Source organism: Leptosomus discolor, chromosome 9 (genome assembly GCF_034619465.1).
Source record: "Leptosomus discolor isolate bLepDis1 chromosome 9, bLepDis1.hap2, whole genome shotgun sequence".
Lineage (NCBI taxonomy): Eukaryota > Metazoa > Chordata > Aves > Leptosomiformes > Leptosomidae > Leptosomus > Leptosomus discolor.
The window spans coordinates 39,936,713-39,956,232 of NC_141399.1; the positions used below are offsets into that span (position 1 = coordinate 39,936,713).

General features: G+C 38.8%; 1 protein-coding gene across 1 annotated transcript in view; it reads left to right on the plus strand.

Moving 5' to 3' along the window:
* AFF2 (ALF transcription elongation factor 2) overlaps nucleotides 1–19,520 on the plus strand; it is a 275,384-nt gene that overhangs the window by 143,290 nt on the left and 112,574 nt on the right. The window contains exons 7-8 of the mRNA XM_086470685.1: nucleotides 2,246–2,282; nucleotides 2,534–2,585. Of these exons, the coding sequence (XP_086326811.1) occupies nucleotides 2,246–2,282; nucleotides 2,534–2,585 (89 nt within the window). The remainder of the gene's footprint in view (nucleotides 1–2,245; nucleotides 2,283–2,533; nucleotides 2,586–19,520) is intronic.

Here is a 19,520-nt window from a genome sequence, read left to right on the forward strand (position 1 = left end):
CATGCCTGGAGAATACCTGCAGTTCACCTAACACACCGTGAATCGTTAAGTTCTCTGATCTGAACATGCTTTTAGCCCAAATTCCTTTGTTGCCTTCTAGCTACAATTCTGGTAGCACTGTTACAGATCGAGCTGATACCCAGGACAATTATGCCAGAGGCTGGGACCTAAACAACTGTGAGCTGATGATGTTTGCAGAAGGGAACAACTTTCTCCTTGGGTGGGAAATCCACACCAGTGTGACATGGAGCTACATAAATGTTTCTTTCTAATGGCAGGACCTTGGAAAATAGCTTATAAAACTGCTACTGCTTGACTTTATGGTTCAAGCAATCATATCCTGTTTCGGAAGCTGGAATGTGATTTTCCTCTCACTGATTTTATCTGTTTGGCAGATATTCTCCTGTCTGAAATGCAGGTGCCATACTGAATTGGAAATCATATGAAATTAGCAGTATCTGTGGCTCCTTAGAAAAACAAAGCCAGTGCCCAGAATGTCTTATATTAATGGAATGTGATTGTTACTGCTCCAGCACTGCCATTGTCACTGCCGTTAACTGCCGCAGCATTAAGCATCAGAAGTCGTAGTCATACAAGAATATAATCCTCATTGAAAATTGGGTTAAAGTCAGTTGAACCCATTTAGGTGAAAGTGGAGTCTGACCTGTGTGAATACAGTGATAGCAGAGGGTTTTGCCCACTGGAAGTTGTATTTTTTTAACTTATACTATCTCTTAATTTAGTGCTCTGTTCTTGATAGGCCTTACAGAAATTGGTCTAAGTCTGCTGACTGCCACTATCTCCATTTGCAGCATTATAAGCATGGGTTCAGAGAAACTAAAATTGTGTTTTGCTTTTCTGTTTCTATTAAGTTTGCTTTGAACTTTTAAAATCCACATCCAAGTTAATTTCTGGGCATGTTGAATGTTGATCCTAAAATTCTTGACCATATCACTTCAATACAAAATACAAATTAGATTTTTTTTTTTTCCAGCTAACTTTTCAGGAAATAGACAAGCATATAAATGTTTCCAAGTTTGCTCGTTTTACTTTAAAAAATACAACAGAAATGCCTCTTCAGAACGTCAGATTAAATCAATTATAGCTAGCCAAATTACAGATCTTAGACATAATGTGGCTAGGTTGTGCAGCCATATAAACCAGAGACGGGTACTATTAGAAGTTCTCAATTTAACTATTAAAAAAAAGTATCCTCATGAGAAACTTATATAAAAAGTGTGATAAAAAAGGCGGAACTTATCAGAACAATTTATCCCTTTGACATTCAAATTTTTAAGTGCCATGTTTACTCTTAGGGCATGATTTACTTCACAAGGGACTGACTGACAGCACAGTATAATATTAGGAACTAATAATGCCCTAAGAGGAAGTGCAGTGAGGGCTTTAATGACTTTAACATCCTACAGAACTAACACTTCCAGCAAAGTAGTGCCTGGCTGTAAGATGAGGTTGTAAATAACACCTTAATTTCAAATGATCAGACTCTGCTTGGAAGGAAAGCTGATTACAATCACCGTGGACTATAAAGCCTAGAGAAAAACTAAGCAAGAAAACACTGTGACATTAAAGAAGCAGCTTAGTTACTGTGAGCCAGCACGAATCCTGGCATTAACATGCTCGGTGTTACAAGCCAGATCCTTTGCTGGATTAAAGTTGTTGTACCTCCATTGATTTCATTGGATTTGGACCAATTTCCATCAGGTGAAGATCTGCTTCCTGCATCTTTATTAAATCCTGTGTGTCACAGTCCAAATAAAAACAGTGATTATCAATAGACAGTTACTGTATTTCCAAGCAGTGAGATCAAAAGAAGAAAGGCAGTGGCGCTGAATTTAGTTCATAGTTGCATTCATGGTGAGGTCTAAACTGTGCATTATAGATGGCTCATACACACATCCATGGCCAAGGCTGGAAAAGGCTAGGGCCACTGCAGGTATAAATCTGTGTAGTGTCTCCATAAAGGGGGTATGTAGATTTACAGCAGCTGAGGACAAGCTCTTGTCTGAACTGTGGAAGGTCCCTCAGTGGTGCTCTGGCTCCACAGTTAATTTTTTTTTAAAGTAATGTCACTGGTGCTGCCTTAACAATCACATGATCCCTTCCCTGTACCATCTCCTTCCCTGTTTGTGTAATGCCAGTGCCCTTAATCTAGCAAGCCAAGGTATATCTTACCTTCTTCATCTTATTTAACTAATTCTGACATTTTGTGTCTTCTTCTTTGTAGGACTCCCAACATCTGACCTCAGGATACAATGTACAAAGTAGGTCTTTATCATCCTAGTCCTAACAGTCAGGGTTGGGGATTTTGTTTTTCCTGCTTAACATCCTTAAAACAAAGGCTAAAAAATTAATTTCTATGGTGCTAAAGCAGATCAGTTCCATTTTTTATTACATTTTATGCATTGTGGCATGTTGTGAAACCAAGTATAATTAGATGGGCTGACAGCTTTGGGTGCATTTTAATTCTACAGTAATCTTTTGACATTTGAAAATGTGTTCCCTTTGTTTGCAGAGTGGAGTGATCCAGCAGGGAAAGTTGCAACTAAGTCAGTGCCACAAAAGTCGTAAGTATTATTATTTCCAGCTTTAAATCTCATTTTAAATTTATTATAAAGAATGAGCTTATTTCTCCAAAGGTAACTAAAATCTAGCTCTGCTCATAATCTTGTCCTGGTGTTCAGGTGTTCTCAGCAGTCCTTAAAAATTAGCCATAAACCAGTTTTATGTTTTCAGTGCTTATTACTGTTTCTTATTTTTAAGCATTAGCTAACAGAGGTATGTGTGAAAGATGAGTTTATTAAGCAGAAATAATGCTGATTTTAGTTGTACAGCTTGCCAAAATTAAATCACTTTTATGCTTCTCTCATCAGATACTAAGCCTCTTACAATAGAAAATGCAACCCAATGAACAGATGATGCAGGAATTTTAACATTCATATAGTGAGGGAGAGTAAAACACATCTTACAGAATGTTTCTACTAGCTGGTGTTGAAAAGCTGGTCTTGAGTTTCATACACTTTGAAACAGCTGAAAATCACAGATGATCTATAAATATGACAGTTTAAAATTGTGAAAGAGCTAATTCTCCATTGTGTTAAACCATTTTTCTTCGGTGCTTCTCTGGTACAAGGCTGCAATAATGTAGCAGGGAGTTGATTCACTTTTACTCCAGGATCTCAAAATAATTTGCAAATAGCAATTAAATAATAACTGAAAAGTAGGTTGTTGATTTTATACTTATGAAAACATGTGGGTCTGATTTCAGTTCAGAGCTCCTTTTTTTTTTATAGTTCAAGTGTCTTAAACTACTGAATGCAGAACTGCACTAGCTTAACTGACCTTTCTGTAAATACAAGGCTTTCATTTAAAGTTACTTCAAAATTATTCTAGTGGTTTCCTTAATCTCCTAAGGACAAAATTTTAAGTAAAACCCTACAGGGGAAAAAAATTCAATGTGGAGATACCGTCATAGGTTTTAAAAATCAGTTTAAATGTATTGAATCTTAATGTAAGTTTCTGTATAGGAAAGGACTTGTTGGAGTTCAGTGAGTTTTCTGTGACCATGAGATGTTGGACTAGACTAGATGTGGATGCCAAATCCCTTGGTGTACTCACCAGGCTCTGAAGGTCCAGTTCTTTACTCATAAACTCAAGTCATGGAAGTACTCGTTCAAATAGTTTTTTGAGTAAAGCTTTACAAAATTATGGTTAAACAACTAATTCAGTTTTAAAATTAAATTGTTTTTTCTTCAGATTGACTGAGAATTGGATAGGAATGCTAATGACAAATAGATTAATTTGCGTGAATAGCATTTATTTATGAAACTTAGTAAGAAATTAGTTTTTGCCTTTTGCTATTTGATTTCCAGTAATGGCTTGGAGTTTCTTAAAGAATCTAGCAAACTATACCCACTGTTCTTGGTAACAGAATGGGTGCATTCATGTTTCAGAACATCTAAGTGATCCAAACCTAACATCAAGCACATTCCATAGTAAAAAAAAAAAAAAAGTAAAAAAATATTATTACATCTTAAAATGATTTTTTTCCTAAAGCAAGTGTATTCGGATTCCACTGTGAAAAATATTTTAGTGAGTGTACCATAAAATACAATATTTCAATAGTTTGTAACCAACAGTAATAGACTTGTCAATCATGGTTTATAGTTATAAGCTGAATTTCAAAAGAACAGTGCTTCAGAGCTCAGTGGTATATAGTGCATTTAATGGGACCAAAGCTCTCTATAGGAAGCCTGATATAAAACCCGAAGACACTGAGTACATTTTATGAACCAGTTGCTCTCTGTTCTGCTGCTTGATCTAAAGTTCCAGTACTATCAATCAGTTTTCTGCTGCAATGAACTGCCTTCTTATGGTAGGTGATAGATTTTACACATGAGAGATCAGAGCTGCAATAAAGCTACTTTTATTTTTAGCTTCCAAATGAAGATCAGCTAACCCATTACTATCACTTTTTCTCTTTTATTGCAGAAAAATTGTTAAGGCAGCTTCTAAGAATTTCCATAGGGCTTTGGGAGGTTAGAAGGCAGTCCACTGTGAGACTTGGTATTACGAGGCCAATTTGTTTCTTTAGATCTGCATGTGCAGTTACCATCACTTTCAGTGGGAATTACAGTAGTTGAGGACATAATGAAATTAAAGCAGAGAGTAGGGCAGAAAGACGTAATGGTATCAAGTAGAGCTGGATAGTGTGATCCAAATAAACTTTGATAGATTGACAACTCTGGCAGTCATTTGTATTTTAATAATATAGTATTTATCAGATTGCACTTGTATTAAGGATTTAATCTTTCTAACATTGGTCAGTTTTAGGGATATTGGAGTGTATATGTGAAATTAGTCCAGCTTACCCCCAGTAACCTTTGTTGTTACACTGACGATCACACAGCATGAGCTTACTGACTTCAGAAGTGTATCCACCACCAATTCCTTATATATTTTGTCAATGAGATCTGTTATCTGTATTTCGGTTTGATCAAATCTGGCTGAATTTGGGGTTATTCATCTGTATGCTTTGTTAGAGACCTTTTAACTCAGCCATGTTTCTGGATATTCCTCAACTTTTTTAAGTTTACCTGCAATTCAAGTGAAACTTAAGTTATTTTTTCCATTTAGATTGGTCCCAATAACAGTCTTAAAGATTCCATTGGCTTTGCTAGAAATCCATAGGAATTGGTAGTAATGCACTCGCATTCACCGTATCACTGTGTTATACCATGACTAGTTGAGCGATGCGTACAGAACAAAGATACTTCATGATGCTGTGTTCTGCTCCAGCAGCCAAGCTGCCTGTATGTCATTACAGAATTCAGGTGTAGAAACGTTGGCATCATGGAAGATCAGACCAAAAGGATGTATGATCTTTGCAACATAAGCTTTCAGGTGCATGTGTCTACGGGGAAGAATGGAGGCAACATACTGCGAAGTAGATTAATTGACCAATGTCTTGCTTTTGTAGAAGGATGCAAGATGCATGACTTCTTGTCTAAGTAAAGTTTTGTGAAATATTAATTTCATCCTTTTTATACTATCTTGATATACTTTCTTACATCCACATGCTGGAGAAGCCAAATCCCCAATGCTTTGCAGCAGGTAAAATAGAAGGTAGAATAGTTGGTATTGTGACTAAATTCTGCACCTACGTTGTACATGAGTATGTGTACATGTAACTGATCTCAGAGCTTAATTTCTACTCAAAAATCTTGAAAATGAAATTTAGAACCCTGATGTGCATGCATGTGTGTACACCATGGTGAATTTTATAGCTGAAATCAGGCTATATAAAACTACGGTACTTGGCTTCTCTCTTTTTTAATTTCAAATTCACTGTAAATCTCCATTGGGTATTGTATAGTCAGTCTACTCTGATTAGTTTATTATAAAGCACAGTAAGCAGGAACAGATAAGGTGCAAGCAAGTGCCGAGAAGGATTTTCTGTCAATTTCCATGAATTTGAGGGTACAAACTCAGCTTGCGACTTAGGTTTCTGTTATATAATTACCACTGCAAGTATGTCATCCTCAAACATCCAGGCCTTTTGTTCTGTTTTGGTTGTTAGCATTTGGCCTCTGTCCAGTTGGAAACTACCCAGAACCTTTTTAATCAAGCACATCCTGTGTTTCGAAATCAAACTGCAGAGTAGACTCGGGTAGTTTCCATAAAAGCCTAGCTAAAAAGAAGAATGTAATCATAATGGTATTCTTCCCCTTCGTAAAATTACTTCCTATACTTACTGTATTAATACAGTATTAAAAGGGCCTTCTCATGGGCTCAGTGAACTACCGGAAACCATTAAAAACTTAGAGCAGCAAATTTTTATGGATCAGACAAAACCAGCTTATGTTATCTTTATGGAGTTTTTGTTATCCATCATACTTAATGATACACAAGCTGTGTAGGGGCTAGAGAACAACTAAATACAGTGGGCTCAAAAACAAAACAAGCAGCTGAAACTCTTTATATCTCAGCAAGGATTTTTCAAAGGGGAATTCCCACTGGTTTCAGTTGGGCCAGGGTTTCACTTCACACTTCTAAAAAAATTTCAGTAAATACCGGTACTTTTCTAATCCCGAAGATTATCATAATACTTGATGGAAGCCTGTTTGAAAATGGAAATGTGCTTCTTGACATCTAACTACTTTTCATAAGTATCTAATGGCTTTTTGGAAGTTCTCCACTGTGTCAGGGACAGCCACCTGGGAGCACGGAAAACAAAATTTGGCAGCATGTTCAAGTTATGAATTAAAGGTAATTCACGGTTTGAAATGAATCAGCATGAGGTCCTTATGAAGAGTAATCAGACATCAAGAGGATTTTACACCAAGGATTGTATATTGGATAATACGACAACAAGTAATGTTGTTATTTAGAATGTTCACATCAAGAAGCACTGTTGAATTCTTAACCTTGAAAGGAATCAGCTTGAAAAAACTGGGATTCATTCAATGTTGATGCATCGTTTCCAGTTCAATCACATGAACCGAAAACATAAAATTCATATCCAACTGGAACAGGAAGAAAGTGTCTATAGCTGAGTTGCAGTCACAATCCAGCCCAGGTGTAGTAAACTCAAGAAGCAGAAATTTTAGCATTTCTAATTACAGTTTTTAATCGATCATATTAAAGTGTAAGAGTGTCAATTGATCCCACAGTGTTGATAGCCTGGTTTCTTTTATAGCATATGTTCATTTTCACTTAGCGAGTGTGGCAAGCTTTAATCATTAGACTAAGTACTGCCTGTTTGTTAGAAGTAGGAAGTTCCAAAAATATTCCCTCTGGGTAAACTGGGAAAGTCCTGAAGACAAGGGACGTGCACTACCATGTACAAATTATGATAAGTGAAACAACAGCGGCATGTAATTGGAACTCCATTAATCTTTAGAGAGCTTCAGTGCACCATATTAGAGGGACAAATAGCAAATGAAAATAGAAGGGCCTGTTTTGATAAGATGTCATTCATCTTTCATATTTACTGTTTTGTTTTGTTAGTTAGAAGTTTGCTTTGCATCCTTTTGCCTCATAAGTTCTTGGGTTTGGAGCAATGATAGTCAAGATTGTATCATTTTATTCCTCACTGCCGCAGGCTTTTCCTTTTGAGCAAAGTACTGAGTAAGTGGGAATAAAACATATAAGCATTTCCTATGGACAGTTGCCTACAGAAGCAATTTTGCAAAATATTTCAGCTGCAGTGAAATACGTTAAAATCCAGTGTCGTAATTAAAAGCCCTGTATCCTTGAAGATAAGCCCATTATTCAAACTAATTTCTAAATTAGACTTTTAATTTGTTTTCATTTTTCAGCTGGCTCACATACAGTTTAACCTCCCTGTCAAAATAAAGTTATTTCCTAATACATTCTTTTCCATGATCTCTTTCTCCTGACATGTTTATAAATCAGTTTAAAAGATTGTGGGAACAGAACTAAATTAATTCTCTTATATTTTGCTGATCAATGTTGAATAATTTTTCTTGACTATCAGAGACTTACATAATTACTGCCTTTAGGAACTCCTGAAACAAGCTAACCAACTGCATTCTTGCCAGCATTGCTGCTTGTGACTCAAGTGAGCACTGAACCATTTGAATTTCCTCTGATACTGTATAACCCCCCATTAAAAATTCAACATTTATTTGCCCTAACTAACGAGTAGCAGCTGAAATACTTTCTCCTCAAGTAGGATCCACTGCTGTGTCACTGCCAAATGTTTGCAACCACTGAACTGTGACCATTGAAGTGTCAGTATTAACAGAGACAGGTAAATGACACACATTAACATGTTTGGATTAGGGATGTATTTCCCTGTCCACTGAGTATCAGTTCCCATTTTGGAAACTGGTTAGACTATGGGTCTGCCACAAGTTTCCCCATATTTAAAGAGCTTTTCCGCAGGCAGCAGCCTATGTTGTGCCTTTGTGGCTTAAGACCAGTCTCAAACCGACCTCCCAGTTTACATCTCTGTGGGATGGAACCACTTCCGAATTTCAGTGCGACTTGAAATACTCAATTTAAAAAACAAATGTACTCGGTAAATCTGAAAATGTAAATCAGGATAGGGCAGAGGAAGCCACCACAGTCGGTACCTCTCCCACCCGTTTGTTTTGTGACCTGCACGCTTGCTGATAAAGTGCATATAAACTAACTTCTTGCTTGGCTTTCTGGCCATCAGAATTTGGACCTCACCCTGCTTCCTTTTGTCTTAGCTCGGACCTGTCAGTAAATTGCAGGTTCAGAGCCAAGACATTTTTATCTCTGGCTTTTTCTTCCTGACACTCTTTGCTCTACTGCCTTTCATTCTTACTGTCGTATCTTACTGACTTTGTAGACTTCAGTAGCCTGAGACAAACTGAGAAAATTGTCACCCAGATTCATCTGCACCATGCTGCAAAATAGTCATAATCGGAAATGGGTGATAAGCCTGAAAGAAGAATGGGTTTTTCCAGGAAGCTTGGCATTCGTAATACCAGAGTGGGCTTGAAACTCCCAATTTGTGTCCTAAATATCCTAGGTAAGACTAACAGCCGCTTTTCCTAATATCACAACTTAATCCTTTGCATCTTTCCTCTGAATCCCTCTGACAACCCCAATAATCCACGACATTTTTCTCAGCTTTACACTCTCCATCCAGAGGAACTTATATTGCTACCATTATCCTTTGGGCTGAGGGCTCAGCAGGGCTCCAAAGCCTATCAATTTTCTGGCCAGAGGGCTTATTTTTTATGAAGTGAAGTTCTCACAACACCCCATGGGGCTAGGCCACGCTCACTGCATTATCCTCTGTCTTGGATAGCCCTTGGAGCCACAGATTCAGAATAGCTTTACCTTACAAATAGATCCTCCCAAATGGTGAAAAAGGAAAATATTCTCCACTGCTGAGCTAATTACTGTTCTGAATTCCTAGAGGAAGAGCTGCTCCCCTCACTTGTGTCCATGCATCTCCGAAAAATGCATTTTGAGATTTCCCTAATACTGTAACCCCAGCTTCCTGAAAAAAATGATGTAGCCCTGGAGGAGGAGGGAGATGTCTGTAGCCTTACTCCAGTAGGTGCAAACCAATTGTTTAATTAAAACCCATGTTATGGAAAACACAGGAGGAGGCCTAGAAAATTGGCCAATAAAAAGTTATTTCCTAATTTCCACGGGAGCTTTTTAGCCTTCAAGATAAAAATAGTAAACAAAATCTGAAGGTAGTTTAGCTTTCAGGAAATTGTCCTTTACTGGAAAGTCTTGTTTAGTCAAAATACTTCAGAAAAAAGATCTTTACAGGTTTTGAAAGAAAGATGTTGACTCATCTACCTCATATTGACAAGAAAGACATAAATGCAGCTGTCGGGCTCATATGAGTCTGCAAAAATAGTAAATACCTCCAGTAGCGAGGGGCTTGCTTTTGCAGCTGTTTACCTCTTAGACTCAACTGAAGTATTTGCTTTTTGGGTATCCCTGGTAAGCTACCTGCCCATAACTGTGTTTTAAAGACGTATACGTGCTTTTCGAAGAGAGAGAGGAATGTGAATCAGTGCTGCCCATATTTGATTTAGCATGAATTTCAATAGTTCCAGACAAATTTGAAAGCCTATACAAATCATGTAGCTTCAAGTCTGGCTGTGTGCTAGACTGGAATTTTTTGTTAGGTCAGACCTTTATCTCAGCTTCTTTTTGTGGTTCTTTATGGGGAGATTGAAGAGGAACTGAAACTGGTGACCTGTCTTGACCTTTAGTACTGGATTAAAATTCCAACTTGCTGCCATGGCAACGGGGCCTTGAAAATTAGATCCTGACAGAAGCAGGGAGAAACTTAAAACTGCAACTGCTGCACTGAACTGAAGAAAGGTTGCTTACAATTGTCAGTGACAGGCTCTTAATTGAGCCTGCCTTTCCCTGTACTTGAAAAAAATAAGGAAGAGAGAAACGAAAAATAAAAACAACACCAAAACCAAAAAACAAAACCAAAACCAACCAGAAAACTGCATCTTGACTTTTTTTAGGCAAAAATCTGTTGGAATTCACAGTAAAGTACATGGTGGTGAGAAGGGACCCAGACATGCACTTGCAAAGGTCTAAACCATCCAAACCAGACTGGTAGCAGGAGCCAGACAGTGGCCACGTTAAATCACAGGTTAACTTTCTATTTTTTTCTCTTAACACCAGGGATCAAAAGAGAAATCACAGGGTCGCATCTGACTCCCAGGATCCATGCAATTATCTGTTCTGTAGATGTAAAGGGATAAACATGAGCTAGATAGTGCTATTTCAGATCAAGTGTGATAAAAGTTACTCATTTTCCAATCTAATCAATGCAACAGTCAGAGGGAGATAATAGTGCAAGTCCTTCACTGCTAAAGGAGGCTAAGTTGTTTTTTTTCCCCATGGAGAGCAGAATGTGGCTGTAACCTGAAGGGAGAAGGTGCTAAGCGTCACATAAAGGATTTCCTGCTCTTTTCTGCTTTATCCAGGAATCCCCTTCATCCCAAAATCAAATAACCTTGAAGATCAGATTGCAACACTGTTTCACATTAACCTGTGGCTTTCCCCAAACACCTGAGGGTCCTGAGGATGCTCTGAGGGCCCTCCTCCCCTTCCTAAGGCGACAAAGGACCAGAACAATTCCCCCATCATACAGGGGGATGCTGCCTCCTAGCAGCCACTAGCACCTCTTTCTAAAGTCCCTGTAGGGACTGCTGTTTTCTTCACACAAAAAAAAAAAACCCCAACATTAAAATGTATAGATTTTACATATCAGATAAAGGAGGTTTCTTAATGGACAAATAGATACTGTTGAATTGGATTAGATCCTCTGTACAATTAGATAACTGCTGCAGAATCAAATTGGATTGTAGGCGCTATATATAGCTAGATGAAAGTTTAACAACTGTAGGTAGAAGGCATTTAATTTTCGGAAGAGATAGTTTTGTCAAAGCTTAGTGTCCAAACTCGCTGTAAAATTCTAAGACCATGTTTGGAGTCTGAGTTCAAGTAGAAGGCATGCACAGAAAAATACTTCCTTTAGTTTTCTTTACATTACCAAAGTATTGGATTTGTGTATTGGTGTACCGTATAATTATAGGATCAGAGGAAATATTACAGATGTTCGCAAACACAAAATTTTGGGTAATGTGTTTTGTATCATTCACTGCATGGTTTAGAGATAACATTTATCGCTAATACTGCCCATTATCAAGGGCAGGTAAGCATTAAGGCAAGTGCAGGTTGCATTGAAATAATGTGTGGTATTGTCTTTAACAAAACACTTATTTCTGGAGTAGACTGTTGACTTGATACATGGCAGAAAGTGGGTGAGTAGATGAGCAGTTTTCTAATAAAGGAAAACAAAATCCACTTAACATTTCTTGGGCTCTGAATTATGTGCTTCAGTAATGTCAGACAGTTAAAAATAGAGGCCATTATTTGAAATTTCAAGTGTCAAATTAATTCCTAGAGTAAGTTAGTTGTTTCAGAGGAGCTGCTGTCAGAGATGAATTTGGCCCATCCTGTTGTACACTTGCCACTTACCATTTCCTGCAAAGCACCACTAATTCTGCTTTAATTACCGTCAGACTGGACTATGGAGCCCTGGAGTATCTAGCAATAAACTTGTATTTTGCTGGGAGGGAAGGTAAAGGAACATTTAAATAGGTTTTTAAAATAAGCATGAAATCTCTGAAGATGTACTGTTGTACTGCATGCTGTATATCAAAGTCTATAAGCATGTAGTTGTAACAATGGCTTTGTAAACACATTACTGAGGAAACTATGAAAAGTAATCCACCAAGGGGCTGTTTCCCTAACTCGTAAGCACGAAGTTAAGAGACCAGTGCCATAAAGTAGATATGTGCTGTTAAAAAATACTTCCTTTTATGTGTGATTATTTCGTGTTAAGCCAAATAGATGATTCCTTTTTTATTTTTAGATGCATATATTTTAATGCTTGGAAATATTTGTGTTTAAGGCAAAAGTAAGCTGTCCTCAGAAAACCATAAATAATTCATTAATATGTCAACGTGGGGCAAACAATGCTTAAGTGTGGCATGAAAGTGCCCACATGCACCTCACGTGGGCAGAGTGCAGCAGTGTCATGCAGTCCTAGCACAGCTTTTTGTGGAATTACAATATTGCGATGTATAATGAGAAAAGCCTTCAGCACTGTCAATCCTTTTAGCAGCCTGCAGGCATGGCCTGAGGGGCAGCTGGAGCCCACCTCCCCGGGCATGAAAAGCCTCCTTGCTCCCGAGCTCTGCAGTAGCTTGGTGAGCTTTCAGCTGCTCCAGGACAGCCGCACCACAGCAGGGCTGTAGACTGCTTACCCAGGAGGAGCACAATGTCTTATAGCCATTTTGGAGGCCACAGTTTCCAATTAACCTTGGCACAGCTGTCAGTCACATGTGCATATCACTTGCCTCTATGTCCCCACCCCAAACCAGTTCAGAGCAGCCTGCTGCAAAATAGAAAAGGCGTGAGGTAAACCACGCTATGGTACGAATAGTTCTGATCTCTTGTTGGCAACTTGCCTCATGCCTGGCTGAGGATCCTACCCACCATACAGTGTTTGTGGATATTATCAAGAAGCAAAGGAAGATCACAACCAGAGGATGATCTGAATTCTGAGTTGATAAGCTTTTCTGCATTTACCCGTCATGTCTTCTTTCAAAGCAAACAGCAATGTTCGTGGTGACTACAAGGGGAGTTTGCTCAGCTGGTGTGCAGCTCACTCTCAGAGGGATTTTATTCAGGAAATTGCAAAACTCGAGTAAGAAAAGGTGTTAAGTGAATTATATACAAACTGGATATGGAATTAATCTGCCATAGCCAAAAACCAGTAAAAGCTCATGTATTGCCAATTGCTGACATTTCTTGCAGTTTTGTAAATTGTGCAGCTATGCAAACACTGAGCTTAAAAATCCAGTATCACCTTCGTTCTCCAAAATACAGAACTTTCTATGTTATTTTGCTTTAGCCAAAGTGTTACATGCTGTTCTTGTTATTAATGGACTCATGTGAATTAAAAAAAAAAAAAACTACACAAGGATTGATATTGGTTGGATCCTTGATAATACATGGTACACAGCTCAGGCTGATTAATACCAGTGAGAAAGCATTCATTGATTTTGTTTGCTTTGTCTCAACCAGTAGAAAAAGTACGTATTTAGGGGATTGGAGAAAATGTATATAGTTGAAGTCTCAGATATGATTCGTCCTTGTGATGTTCTTAGAAGTAATGGGAGATTGAGACATTTCAGAAGAGCACTATGCCTGGCTATGAAGATTTTGCAGGACTCGTTTATTAGTATAATGATACGGTGTTTCAGCCTTGTTGTGTTTTTAAAGACTGAAAGCTTCAATAAACAGCTGTTGTTGATCTGTAGTACATTTTTTAAAAGTCCATTTGATAGGTCAAATTACTTCACATGTAGTCTACATAACACACACCATGCATTGTATTAAAAAAAGAATAAAGAAAACACAATGAATCTGTTAAATCATAATGGCTCCCAATCGTGACAAATTTGCAGATTAAAGCTCATTGAATACACATTTAAATGATAAATGATAATGGCCTGGAAAGAGCCATTATGATCTATTTCATCAATAATCCACATTTTTTGCCTTGTAACTACATCAAGGATGAACATAATGGATACTGTCTGATGAAAAAAATATTTTGTTTATGAAAGAGAATCAGAGAACAGAAATTCTCAGATTAACAAATTTGATTGTTACTGTTTGTTTATATTGTTTATACATGACAGATTTTCCCCATTATTAATATTAATCATTTACAGCTCCAGAGCTTGTACTCGGAAAAAAGCATGTTTAGTCTTAGTATCCCTCAAACTGCGGTTGATTTCACTGAGTTTTGGAAAGCGTAAGCTAGCAGAATGAAGCGGGGATGCAGAATTAAACATTCAAGGTTTTCAACTGCAGATTGTTCGGCACTGGTGAGCACCCAGTCCCACAAAGTTTGTCGGCAGTGTTCAGTCGGTTTGTCACGAACTTGTCATGTTTCCTATACAGAAACACATGCACATTTTCTTAATTTACTGTGCGCTGGGATTTGCCATGCCTGCCCAGGACAGGCTTCAGGGTACTCCAACAGTTCCCAAGTGCATTCAGTTCAGTCCAGATGGTGCTGATGTGTTTTGTCGCTCATGGGCTTGCACCTGCAGAAGACCTGGTGGGGTTTTGTTGACAAAATCCTAAAATTGTGCTGAAACAAAATTTCCTGCTGAAGAAAAAGGAGGGGTGAGGGTAGACCCAAGTGTGCTGTGTTGCCAACTCTTGGTTGTAATCTCATGTGCACATGCAGGTGATCTCATGGCTCATTGGGTTAGGACTTCAGTGGCAAGTGCGCTTAGGACTGAGTTCCTGAAGACCATTTGTAAAGCAGCAGTGAAACTGTTTGGTATGAGGGGTGACGAAGTGCATCTTTGTGGGATATTCTGGAACTGGAAATTAGCAGTTAAAGCTGAAATTTTTGAAGTCGAGTGCATATTTTCATATACGACACTCAAAAGCTAAATCTGCTACTGTGGTGGACTAATTTGCCTTACTGGATAAGTTGAATGACTTAACAGTGGTGCAAGATCCCAGTATGCTTAGTCATAAAAGTCGTCTCAGTGAAGTCACTAGAGTCATTCATCTGAAGGACGTGAAGGTCCTTTTTAAGAACTGCATTTATCAAGTATTTCTGGGCATTTTCTGCTTTCTGGTAACATACCATTGCAGATTAGCACCATGGAGCCATTTAACAGTAAACAAGACTGTTGGAATGTCATCTGAAAAAAAAGAGCAAGATCCAGTTCTAGGGCCTAGATAGCCCTCTTAAAAACAACCACAATGTAGGTTGTTATGTCGCTCTTTGATGTTACGTAGCACACAACTCCCACCCTTCACCTTAGATATTTTTCCCAGGAGTGAAACCCTTCAAGCGGCTGTTGTCTCAGGCAGTTGGTATCTGCAGCAAATCAGCATTAATAGCATCTCGTACTACCACAATGTTTTGAATTATAGAAGAGAGAGTGGAGGGCTTTTTAACTTTGAACACATGCTTTATGTAAATACTCAAGTAAAACATAAGCTTGCAATGAATTTTTGTAGCCCTTCTCCTCCTGGAGATAGGCCAAGATAGCCCTAATGCCTGTGGCTGAGCCTCTGAGGCTCAGGTGATGTTCACAGGTGCCCATGAGGACGAGAGCCATGGGGACAGCTGTAATGTCACCCTGCATTAGAGCTGCCCAGGCTAGTGCTGAGGAGCTGGCATGTCCCCTCAGCCCACGATGGCCTCAGGCAGCAGCGCTGTGGCATTGCCGTGGTAGGGTAATGCTCAGCTGAGCAGGACGAAGCACTGTGCTGGCACCAGTTTGCTCAGCGTGGGGTAAAAATCCCCTTACAGCCCACTGATGGCACTGGAGACACGGCCTTCATTCTTGGGAGGCATGAAGAGAACCAGGTATGGGAGAGGCCAATTTCTCCTCCTTCCCTGGCCATCACGTGGGTCCTGGTCCCAGCAGCCTCAGGCAAGCCAAGTGCAGAGTTGGGCCCTGTGTTTTGATAACCTGGTCACTCCATGTGTGGCCTGCTCCAGCCTCCCAAATCCCTGCAGTCACAGGAGGTGCTGTTATGGCCAGGCTAATGACTTAAAAGCTTCTCATTAAATATTCCTCTTGGCAAAGTTTGGTTCAGAGATGCTTTCAGGGCAGGGGGATAGAGGTGTCAATCCTGAGTGTTAAAAAAAAAGCTCTATTTTTAGGCCTTTTTCCATAATAAGATTTTCTCAAATCGCTTGCTGCAATAAATGAATCTTTTTAAATTTGAAAAGTTCAGTTCTAAGTTCAGGGGTAGCCCTCAGGCACTGTGGCGGAAGATCCTTGTACATATTACAGAGTGATTATTGACAAAGTTTAACTTTATTGACCCTGCTCTCCTAATTTCTAACAAATTTTCTAAATGTGCTCTTTAAAATCCCTACAGATCACTGCAGACTTTGGATAATTCCCGAGCTGCATCTGGGATTATTGCTTTATTACCTTCTTTGTTTCCATCCCCTTCCCCAGCCTGACTGGTCCTCTGACATTTCTTTTTTAATATATTCTCAGCAGAATATGTGTTTGTCCTTCCTATAGCTTTCCGCTTAGCATTTATCCAGCACATCTGATCTATTCTGTTGATTCAGGCACTTTCCAATCCTGCTCTAACCCATTTCTGCAATATACTTGCCCATGCTAAAAAAAAAAAAAAAAGTTTTTTTCAGCAATTTGGTAGCTTTGACAATGAAAAACAGTTCAATGAAAACAGATGACATGTCTATTCCTGTATTGACACTGAGAATGTTCTGAAAGTCTGTAAACTTTCTACCTGACCGACTTCCCTGAGCAGACTTGCATCTTTCTTCTTCCCAGCACCCACCATGATACAGTTTCTTGCTGGAGGGTTGACTTGACTCGTTTTCCCCTGCTGTCAAGCTTGCACAATTGAGGGATAAAAATCCTGCCTGAATCAGTAAAGAAAAAAAAATGAATATTTAATTCCTACACAGGATTCTGGGGTTGATAACTTATAACTATGCATCATATAAATTAAGTACAGTTTGTGCTTAAGTGCTTTTTTATTAGACACTGCTGAGATTGTTAATAGCAGCTACATTCTTTGGATTTTAGAGAAAGTTACTTGCTCTGAAGTGATTGAAAAACAAGCGATATGTCTATCTTTAGGCAGGAGATCATTCTTAAAATTAGAAGGACAATGTGTTCTTCCTTATTTAATGTTTCCACCTTCCTTGGAAATAACTGTATTGCATTAATACTCAGTATGCCTAGCAATTCACCAAAGCATTTTCTTAATCTCACTTTTTTGCTATGATGGAAAATCAGCTGCTTCTTTTAAGGGTTAACCTTAATTCATACCAAGTTTTAGAGTTCTGTCATATGTGAGTTAGTACAAAAATATTGTCTGTAAAACATTGCCTAAAATTTTTATTTTTGTCATAAATTTTCACCTGAAAATCAAGAGGAAATATTTATTTTAAGAAAAAAATCAAGTACTTTGGGTGTCTTTGTGCCCCCTTTCACTTTTTTTCAGAAAAAAAAAAAAAAAAAAAAAAGAAATCTTAGGTTAGTTACACAAATTCTCTGTAATTCTGTCCAAGCTGGATGTGTAGTTGGCGTGTCCAGAGGAATTTCTCTGGGTGATGGTCTATTTCAAGTTGAATGTGGCAATGCAGGAGATATGACTGTTGCCTGTATAATCCTCACATGCATCGTCGTGAGTCAGATAATGTTCAGAAAGCAGGAGAAATTAGGAAAGAAAACTGAAGAAAATCAGCTTCGCTTTGCCCAGTCAGCGTCAGCTCTGTTCCCGTTTCTGTTGCAACTTTCCCTGTGCGACAAAGGAATTACCTTAGACTAAGTTTAGGTGATTGCTTGGAAATGGTTATTTTGCAAAACTTAATTGTCATTTCCTGACGCACTGAGTGCGTGGCCTGATAATCTTACTTGTGCTCCCCACGAGTTGGCTTGTCCAGGTATGTAGTTTGTGCATGTGATGCTTTAAGACAAGACAGGTACTAATCACGTTGCTTACAGTACTAAAGAGAGACATTTAAATGGTACAGGGATGAGTGTGGAATACCACAGATGAAGAAAAACACAGATGTTGGGGGAAGATGAATTTATTGTTAAAACATTGCTCAGAAGAATTTGATTTCAATTCCAGCTCTAGCAGGGACATCCTGTATGACCTTTTGGAGATTATGTCTCAGTTCTCAGTCTGTAAATAGGAATAATGTTTTTTCCCATTCCCTGTCTTTTCAGTTTAGACAGTACAGTTGCTACAGAAAGGACTTTTTTATACTATGTCTTTGTGCTGACCCAGGACAAGGGACCATGTTCTCTCTGGGTGCAGCCACGTGTGTATGATATGACACAAAGGTGTGGTTAGAGATAGGGAGGGGAAAAATGTAAAATTGCGGAGTGAATAAACATGTCACTGGTTAAGAACTTACGGAATTTAATATGGGATGTTTGGGATAAACCTAATGAAAACATTGCCTGTTACAGACTAAGTTTTTTGTAATTTCTGTGAACCTCCATACTATAAGAGGCTTCTCTAAAAAAACTTAGTTTAATCTCTGTTAAACTGTAATAGGAATTTTTACATAAGCTGGTTTTTAGCATGCATTTGGGATGAGTGCATTACCCATGAGTAGTGAACTCACAAGTGAGTTATGCGGGTAATCCCGAACGAGTGCCAATAAAACTTTTATAACATATAGCATCATTATGGAATTCATTTATGCCACATATTGGGGGGGGGGGGTGGGGTGGGCAGGGAGCTATTTTGGTCATATATTAGAGAGTTTATAATTTTTTTTACTGGTGCTGATTTTCACATCCCTCTGCCTCTAAAGCCAGGCCAAGTGAATACCAGCAATCCTAGAAGGAAGAGAAAATTAGAACAAACACATGTTTGAAATCCCTCTGAAAATAAGACAAGGGTCAGATTCTAATCTCCTTACTCATACCAAACACCACCTTACTCCCTGAATAGCCCCATAGATTTCTTTGGGGCCATTTGTCAAGTGAAGTGCTATTTGACATGCGCAGCAATACCCAGAATTGGCTCAATCTAAACTAGCTTTTTCCATTTAAGCCCTCCAAAGCTTGCTGTCTTCAGTGGTTGGAAACACATCTTTATGGTTTTTTATCACATGAAAAAGAAGAATTCTCACGCTGCTTAGAGGGCTTGTTTCAGCCCCTTTTTAACAGACTTGGGCAATGCAAAGCAGAGTCCCAGCACTTTTATAAAGGCAAGACAGAGAAAAGCCCTCCTAAACGGGTGGCTCACAGGCTGAGTACACTGCTTCCCACCCCATTCGGTAGGTCATGTTCGGGCAGCAGAGATCAAGGGATTGGACCTTCCTCTTTCACCAGCTGGAATCAGCAGCTTTACAAACCCCACCTCACACCACTGGTACGGCAGATGTAAACCTGTTG